We start from the raw sequence: 9,116 nt of genomic DNA, 5'->3' as shown, positions 1-9,116 counted from the left end.
CTAGTACTGGTCTTCCAATTAAGTCCTAATAAACTTTGCTTAGGTTTGGATCAAAACAAGTTCAGTTATATGCTGCCTCTTGCTGAGAAAGCATTATCAATAGCCTAATGTTCAAAATTAATATATTTAAACTCCTGATTTTACAATTCACACCTGCGATGCCAAACTTGTATCCGAATGTCTGTGCAGAGATTCAAGTAAAAGATCTAACTGAAATGCTCAATGTAAATCTCAACTGATAGTATGTGCACACAGATGTTATTTTTCATTAAGTACTTACCAATTCACAACATGGCCTGATGTAAGGACTATAAAGTGAGATGTACCTGATCTCTTCAAAAGTAGGATTTTCCATAGTGCATGACCTTAAAAATGTAAACAAATAATTTAGAAAAGTTGATTTAACAAAAATGCTGATTACCCATGTTTAAATGCATTTTTGTTAAAAGAAAAACAACTATTTGTTGCAAAACAAAATTGAAAACATTGTTTTAACAACTTACACAGTAATAAATGGTAAAATTAAAACAATTTAATTATTACATTAATTCTAGAAGATCAGATATTTATCCACATCTATACTTTCCTTGTACCCGTGTATGACATACAAAAAATCCTATTCATTAGGTAGTTGTAAAAATTGTCAGTTTTATGAAGGGAAATGAAGGGAAGAACCATCTTGCTGGATCAGGAGAAGGACCATTTTATTCCACGGTTTTGCTTCTCATACTGGCAAGATGCTATGTAGTACTTGGGTGCAAGGAACAATTACATTCTCTTTTCCCAATATCAATTGTTCTCTGCAATTGATATTTGGAAGCTTGCTTCTTTCAACCTAAAAGTAATAGTGAATTTGCAAGCATTTAAAATATCTATTCTCTACGAATACATTCAATTCCTTTTTTAAAAGTTATACAAATCAACAGCCATCGGTGCATTTTGTGGTGATAAATTTAACAAAGTAAGTATGATCTGTACAAAGAATTGCATCTTTCCATCTTTTCCAAATCATTTTCCAACCAGTATTGAATGACTCCTAGTCCTAATGCCCTAAGAAGGAAAAAAAATTCCCTTAGACTTTTTCCTTGATTTGTATATTATGCAGCTCAATTATATCTTCTTTCAATTACACTTTTCCAAACTGCAGGCTTACACACATTCTCATATGGAAGCAGTTTGAATCCTTTTTTAACTGCAGTGACAATAGCTATACACGGTATTCCAAATGCAGACATACTATATATTTGTGAAATGACACTGTAAGTTCGATGCTTTTACTTTCAATTGAATTTCATTTGCCTTTTGGTTGACTGGTTAGTCAACTTTCAAAGATATTTCCAGAGTTTTTCAAAATCATGTTCCAAAAAATATCCTGAAAACTTTGGTACCATCCTTAAGCTTGGCCAGTTCATTGCTTACTTGTAAGTTGATTTCATCTATAAGCAAGTTAAAAAGCACTAGTCCTTAACACACAACCTTGCTGGATTCCTCTTACCGAATTTCTCTTATTCCTTGAATCATAACTGGGGCCACTCAGAACACTTTCGGGTCATCGAGAGGAATCTGGGAGCCCAAAAAGGCAGTCACTTGGAAGCTAATCCAGGAGGAAGCCTTCTGCGGTTGCTAGAGATAATATCAGCAGAGAATGATGCCCAGAGGAGAGAACAAAAGTGGCTGCCCTTAAAAAAACGCGGAGCTTTCCCACGCCTTAGATGAGCTGCATCATGGCATTCATCCGTACAAGAGTCTGCAGATTGGACTATGGCAATAACTGCAGCCCAATGCGTTAGGAAAACGCCGGGCTGCCTACAGCGATTCCGAGCCAGAATTCGTACATCAATAAGTACATAGGAAAGCACTTTTTAATGTGCTGCCTAAAGGCGGGACACGGGACAAGGGAGCCCCACGAGACTCGTGGCCCAGGAGCTCAGCCACGGAGAAGGCTGAAGGACCGCGAAGTTTAATCAAAGTCGCGACCGCATCAATGCACGGAGCTTTCCTCTCACCGGGGTGACCGGCGAGCTTTACGGGACTCACCGATGCTCTATCCCCCCACGCCGCCTTGCTTCTTTCCCCGAAAGGAACAATCACCGCGTCACCACGTCACCACCATCCAACACGCTTCCGACTTACTCTGCCTCCTCATTGGCCACTCGCTGCATAGAGCAGACCTTTACTTTCAAAATGGGATGGTAAACCTTTGCGCTTTCCGGACTGTGAACATCATTTCCGGTACTTTGCATCTTCCGCCATAGAGAAAAGCGGCCTTTTTAATAGAGGGGTGTATTTGGACCACGAGACCTGTCTGTCGTCTTGTATTTGTTGCTATTTTTTTTTTAAATAATCGGATGACATGCAAAAAGTTTTCTTAATTGGACTTATCCAGTTCAAACCCTTCCATATATCTTCCTGGAACAGTTTTGGTATGGACGGCGGACCTACGCTGCGTTTATAATTATATTAATGATGATGCAATGATACGTTTTATTTTTTAAGTTTTATTTTTTTTCTGTTATATAAATGGCTTCTAGTTGTTAAACATACCGGCGATATGGAAATGTTTTAATAAAGAAAAAAGTAATTTTGAACACATGCTATTATCAGTTATCATTAGTTATCCTGTATTACGATTATTGCAATAGTAGCATTGATAGTGGAGACAACAGTAGAAAAATGGAGAAGGCTGAAGTTAACTAACAGCGTACTGGAGCAATTCAACTGAAAAACACTAACTGTATGAATTGTTTCCAATTGCTGTCATTTGGGGCATGAAACAGTGTTATTGGCAGGGAGGGGAACAGTTGCAAAATGGCTTTTAGAATCTAAGCTTGACAAATTGGTTATTTAATGCTTTTGAACTAGGAATTGAATGTTAAATTCTGCTACATCACATATAAGGAAGTGTGCTACTCTATAAGAATAATTTTGAAGTTCACAGAAGAACCATACATATGTTTTCAAGCTTTTCAGATAATAAAAATTTCAAAATGGTAGAGTGAGACTTCCCCCACAGGGTTTATTTCTTGTAAATAAACGCAAATAAATATCATTTGGCCATAGTTCCCTAGACATATCTCTCCAACTTGATGCCGTGCAGGTTTTTTGGACTCAGCCTTCCATCCTTCCAAGGTCGGAATGAGGACCCAGATAGTTGATGACATTTGTAAACCACTCAGAGATGAGCTGTAAAGCACTGTGGATCTGTATATAAGTGCTATTGCTATTAAAGCAGAGAAGGTCTTCCTCAGTGAGGAAGTCATTATATAGCTTGAGTCAAATATAACTTGGGGGGGGGGTTGAAAGAGTTTAACACTGTAACAAATCTCTTGTGAGGTTGTCTACCTGGATTTGTTGTTTTTTTAAAAAAAGATTTTTAGGACTTAGAATTGGCACAAAGTTGGAATCTTAAGCATAGGAACAATTTTCTCTTCTTCACTCACATTCACAGTTCTTTTGCTATTGGATATGATTTAAGATTAAAGATAGAAAGGACTTTGTATTCATTCTCTGCTGGCCAGTCACCTCAGTAAGAGCAGTTTATTGCAGTGTGTCATGCGTGGACTCTTATTTGCTGTAGAAAACTCTTGGAATTTGGATCATTATTTAAAATTCAAAAAATACATAGTTTTGTAGTCATTGAGAGATTGAAACTGTAGCTGGCAGAAAAAAAATATTAGGGATGGCTGATCTATTGGATATTGAAAACAGTAAATTACTTATGATTATCTATTATAAATTACTTGAATTTACAGCCAGTTGTCTTGAATGTAGTTAGACATAAAGCTAATTCCCAAATGCCTGATGGAGTATGCTTTGAAATTTGAAATGTGTATATCCTAAGTAGAATATTAAAAGGGGATTAGTATCCATGTTTTATTTTTTGAATACCATAATTTCATTTCTTTGGCCACATAGTTTTATTTTCAGGTACTTGGAAAATTGAAATTATTGATGACCATAGTTACATTAATGTAAATTGTTTTCCCTTTTCTCCTTTTCTTTTAAATAAATAAAGGCATCAGCATGGTTGAAAATTCACCAGCCCCATTGCCTGAAAGAGCGATATATGGTTTTGTTCTTTACTTGGGCTCTCAATTTGCTTTTAGTAAGTAATCCATTTAAATTCAATACTTTGAATGTTGTGATACAATATATCTCAATGTACCTCAAAACAAGATAATATATGTATGTTGGCTGCTGCATTTCATTGTTGTCTTTTCAACATTGCCTATGCTACAATTGAAAGCTTTGTAAAGTTTCAGGGAGTTAAAGTGCAGTGTTGCATGTGATACCCATACTGAAAATAAGAGTCATAGTACTGAAGGTGCTGCACATGAGAGTAAATTATGTTGAATTAATTGCTTCTAATTAAAGATAGACAAGATCTCAATGGTCAAATGACATGTTAGATGGCAAATAGAGTATCTTATATATATGTATTTGTGTTTATTTAAAAGACCTTGATTACAGATAGTCCACGCTTTAATGTATATTCATTCAGCCACTGTTCAGTGTTCAGTTACCACAGCACTGAATGAAGGGACTTATACCCAGTCTTTGAAATTTCAGTCATTGTAGCTCCCTTGTGATCACATGAACAACATTTGGGCCCACTTGGCACACTTGCCTTGACAATGATCTTTTGGGCATCTGCCTACATGCAGCTGCATCCATTTCACCATGTGGCACTACTGTACTAGCTAAGACCTTGTTTCACATCAATACAGCTGACGCTTCTCTCTCACCCCACACAGGGTCTTTTATCACATGCCAGGCGTGTTTCATGAAAGAAGGCTCTGGGCGGGTCATGAATGGAGGCCCTGAGCATGACATAAGAGAAATTCTGGCTAAAGTCTTGGCTGCACTGGCCCAAGAAAAGGCAGCATGAAAGAAGGTCCTGGCAATACAGTAATGGTGCAGTGGGTAGGCAGGCAGCCAGAAGGGCAGAGACAGGGGAAGGAGATAGGCAGGTGGAGGGAGTTCTTAACCTTGCTGAGGCTTGGGGGTGGGAGGACCAAGTATTCACAATTTTCAGAGAAATTAAAGAACTATATCTTTTAACAATAATACTAACATTAATATTGGCATCAAAATTCACCACTACCATTTTAAAACTTTTTCATGTATCCTGTGCCCCCACCAGAAGCAAGATACTAGAAAGAGAGTAGCAACAATCTTTTAAATCAGAAAGCCCTGAAGTGATAAAATTACACACTTTCCTCATATACAGTTCTAGGCAAAAATTTAGACATCCCTGGTCGAACTGCATGTTTTGATGTATACCTAAATGAACAGAAGCTGACTTCAAAACTGACTCAGCTTTTATCTGGTTGAAAGTTAGACTGAATTCTTTTTGTGAAATTGGATGCATACATACATATTATTTATCTTCATACAATTGTAAGCTATGAATATGTTCAGCTATTTTCTAATGCATATCCATACAAAATATCCACCAATGAGCCAGAAATGCTAACTTCCTAGATCAAAGATAAAACTAAATCATCTTTTATTATGGCTGTTAAAAATACTACTGAGAAATTGTTAATTTACCTCCCTCCAACCAATTATGGATATAATATGATTATTAAAATGATTCTTCCATTATATGCTTGCTTTCTTTGTGGAAATAATATAATTCACTATTGTACTTAATTTTTTTGCTTTTTGTCTGTGTGCTGTATCTATGTGGATGTATGTAGTTCTGTATATTGTGTGGGCCTACATACCTGAATCCTGGCTGTTCTCGTTGGGCTTAACATACTGGCCTCAAAAGTAAGTTCTTAATAACACTTTCATTAAAGGTTTTCATACTGAATCTACTGAATGATTTTGCAAATACTATGTATATTTTAACAATACAGGTAATCCTTGACTTATAACAGTTTGTTTAATGACCGAAGTTACAATGGCACTGAAAAAAGTGACTTATGACTGTTTTTTACACTTACAACATTGCACCATCCTCTGGTCATGTGATCAAAACTCAGACACTTGGCAACAGATTCATATTTATGATGGTTGCAGTGTCCTGGGGTGATGTGATCATCTTTTGTGACCTTCTGATAAGCAAAGTCAACAGGAAAGGCAGATTCACTTAACAACCGTGTTAATAACTTAACAACTGCAATGATTCATTTAACAACTGTGAAACATTATAAAATGGCCACGCGAGAGCGGACCTCCGCTCCCCACAGCTAGTTTCTTCCTGTTTGGGGGACCCTAGATGGGTCCGAAGTTGTCCCGGAGAGGGGGATTATTATTATTTGAATAAATATAAAAAATGTCTATATCTAATCATTTATATATTGAAAATATTAAGAATTATATTTTGGCTAAGGTTGAAGAAGGGAAATACAAATGGGAGAAGGGAAAGATCAAAGAAATGTATCATTAATTAATATATTAATTATGGAATTATAAAATTTAATCATTATTGACTGTTAATTATTTGTTTTTTTTCTTGTTAAAATATAAACCAAGACAATACGCTGTACACCAGGCACTGGAGATTGTTATAGTTAGATTTAAGAACATATATGATGTTGAATGTGGCTTTTAAGTATGAGTAAAGTTATGAAACTAAAAACCAAATAGTCAGGACTGTGACCTTGAAAAGGAGACAGATAACAAAAACCAGACTGTTGTCTATGCTATAAAAAAGTAGGATATGGTCACAAATAAATGCCATTGTCTATGGAACATGGTGTTGGTATTTAAAACAAGATTGGAGTGGAGTCCTTAGTGCTCTCTGAGCTTGGTTGTTCACTTGCAGATGTTTTATTACATGACTAGGTAATAACCATGCACATGGAGCACCAGGGACCCCCACTGTTCAAGATATATTTTCTTCTATCAGGACTGGCATCCCTGATTGTAGGGGCAGATCACAGTAAGATTTCCCCTTAAATTTTATCTGAAATATTCCAGTTCTAGAGATCGTAATATGATTTACATTTTATTCTTTATCATTTATATGTAACAAACCAAAGATACATAACCTATAACGTTGTGTTTAGGGGCTCTTTTGCAATCCTTTGGTGGAAAGAAAGAATCTCTGTCCATTCAAAGTGTACTACTTATACAGTTCTAACTAATCTTTCTACATTCTCAGAATTTTGAATTAAAGATCCCTAGGATTTTAGACTTTCTTTCCAAACAAACCGCTCCATTCCCAACATTATGATGTTACCAATTCTCTTCTTTTTCTTCTATGCTATGATATATTGATAGTTTTATTGCATTTTCTCGTATGTATGAATCACTATTTCAAGTATTGTTTCTACTTCTTAGATTCTGGGCTACTGCATTGCCTGTATATCTTTTAGTTGCTGTGGGAATAGGCTATGTACTCCTCTTTGGTATTAACATGATCAGTACAGCTCCACTGAATTCTACAGATACTATAACAGGTAAGCACAAGAACTACAAAATATACCTAGAAGAGTTTGTAATGTACTCTAACAGTTTATTATGAGATGAGCATACTAATCTCTCAAGTATATGGGTTTTCTGCTTTTATGTTGTATTATTTGCATCATTATGTTTTAGAACCCACAGCTAGTTTGATCTAGTGGTTAAGGCAACAGGTTAGAAAGCAAGGGACCATGAATTTAAATCCCACCTTAGCTATAAAAGCCAGCTGGGTGACTTTGGGTCAGTCAATCTCTCTCCGCTAAATTCACCTCACAAGGTTGTTGTTGTGGAGAAAATAAGAGGATAAAGATGTTTTAAATAGGTTTGCTGTCTTAGTGTATTTGTAAAAATAATAAAAGTGAGATGCAGAATGGATGGATGGATGATCAATTGGCTTTTTAGAATAAAGTTTCCAAAGTGATAGTGTACTGACTGTATTGGCAAACACGTGACTGAGGGGGAGACACTGTGAAGGTTATAAATCAGGGGTCTTCAAACTTGGCTCTTTTATGACTTGTGGACTTCAACTCCCAGAATTCCTCAGCCAGCATGCTGGCTGAGGAATTCTGGGAGTTGAAATCCACAAGTCATAAAAGAGCCAAGTTTGAAGACCCCTGTTATAAATGCAGGCATTGGTCACAAATTTACTTTTTCATCACCACTGCAACTGCGAATGGTTGGTATCAGAGACAGTCTCTAACATATTTCTGCAATAAATAAGTTCTTGCGTTCACACTACATTTCATCTCATCAAACAAAAATGTATTTGTGATTTTTAAAAATCTTTTACAGATCACTATGCAAAAAATCAAAAGCAGAAAATAACACAAGAAGAAGCAATTCCTGCATTAAGAGATATTCCTATTCATGAAGTAAATAAAATGTTTTTTCTTAATAGCAAAGAGGATTAATACAGAGGCTCGTGTCAGAAAGTATTTAAAATTTGCTCTTATGAAACACAATATAGAAATATTGACAATAGGGTGCCAAAACACTTGACTTCAGACAGTTTACATAAATTAGCCCTAAAATAAGACTGTAATAGTTAAACAGCATTTTAAGGATTAGGTAGATTCTCTTGGGGCATTATATTTCCACAACTTTGATTCATTCATCCTTAGTCCAAGTTGCTTTTTTTCTTATACATTTTTTCATTTGTTCAGATACAGTTTTTCATTTGTTCTCTCCTGTGTCTGATACTGTGTTCTAAATTATTTGAGGAAAGTAGTTTCCTTTGTGAAGTTCTATTAAAAAATCCTGCTATGTATTCCTCTCTATGTCAATATAGTATATTTACATGACAGTGAATTTAGCCACTTCTCAGTAGTGTTCTATTTGTAGACTAGTGAGGTATGTTCCAAGAGCTAATACATAAAACTACCAAATGTGATGGGTATGTTTCTTTTAACAAGGTGCACCATCTAAAATTAATATCATGTTTATTATAAAGCAGCTTAGATGTGCATAATGGAAGAGTTAGTCATTTAGATGTGATTTTGCTTCCAGGTGCATAGAAAAATTGGCAGCTAAAGTAAACAGAGTTCAGATTTTTAAGGTTATAGATACTGAATGTATTCCAATGTGAAAGTAATTCTGTAAATAATTACAATTGAAATGCAGACTTCAGTCCTGAATGTAATTGTTTCATAACAAGTCATAATATTTATATGCATGCTAGTTAACAATTAAAGACATTTTCA

General features: G+C 35.6%; 2 protein-coding genes across 2 annotated transcripts in view; one reads left to right on the top strand and one right to left on the bottom strand.

Annotated features, from left to right (window-relative positions):
* Positions 1 to 2,144, bottom strand: part of TTC3 (tetratricopeptide repeat domain 3) — a gene marked incomplete in the record, with an annotated part of 69,752 nt that extends 67,608 nt beyond the window's left edge. Inside the window, 3 exon segments of the mRNA XM_015826204.1 lie at positions 281 to 365; positions 1,496 to 1,623; positions 2,038 to 2,144. Coding sequence (XP_015681690.1) covers positions 281 to 365; positions 1,496 to 1,521 — 111 coding nt within the window.
* A 112-nt stretch (positions 2,145 to 2,256) lies between these two features.
* PIGP (phosphatidylinositol glycan anchor biosynthesis class P) lies at positions 2,257 to 9,116 on the top strand. The gene is made up of 5 exons (XM_015826192.1): positions 2,257 to 2,423; positions 4,016 to 4,105; positions 5,703 to 5,775; positions 7,294 to 7,412; positions 8,209 to 9,116. Exons 1-5 carry the CDS (start codon positions 2,354 to 2,356, stop codon positions 8,325 to 8,327), a joined length of 471 nt encoding a protein of 156 aa, XP_015681678.1. The 5' UTR covers positions 2,257 to 2,353; the 3' UTR covers positions 8,328 to 9,116.

This window comes from Protobothrops mucrosquamatus, unplaced genomic scaffold (assembly GCF_001527695.2).
Source record: "Protobothrops mucrosquamatus isolate PMUCROS unplaced genomic scaffold, P.Mucros_1.0 scaffold_207, whole genome shotgun sequence".
Taxonomy (NCBI): domain Eukaryota; kingdom Metazoa; phylum Chordata; class Lepidosauria; order Squamata; family Viperidae; genus Protobothrops; species Protobothrops mucrosquamatus.
The sequence above is the reverse complement of the archived record's forward strand: the minus strand, read 5'-3'. Positions and strand labels throughout refer to the sequence as shown.

Excerpts from the sequence above, each read along its gene's own strand:
- PIGP (XM_015826192.1), top strand. The coding sequence starts at position 2,354 with ATGCAAAAAGTTTTCTTAATTGGACTTATCCAGTTCAAACCCTTCCAT. Across the intron at positions 2,424-4,015 it reads ATCTTCCTGGAACAGTTTTG|GCATCAGCATGGTTGAAAAT; the intron begins GTATGGACGGCG and ends AAATAAATAAAG. Across the intron at positions 7,413-8,208 it reads TTCTACAGATACTATAACAG|ATCACTATGCAAAAAATCAA; the intron begins GTAAGCACAAGA and ends AATCTTTTACAG.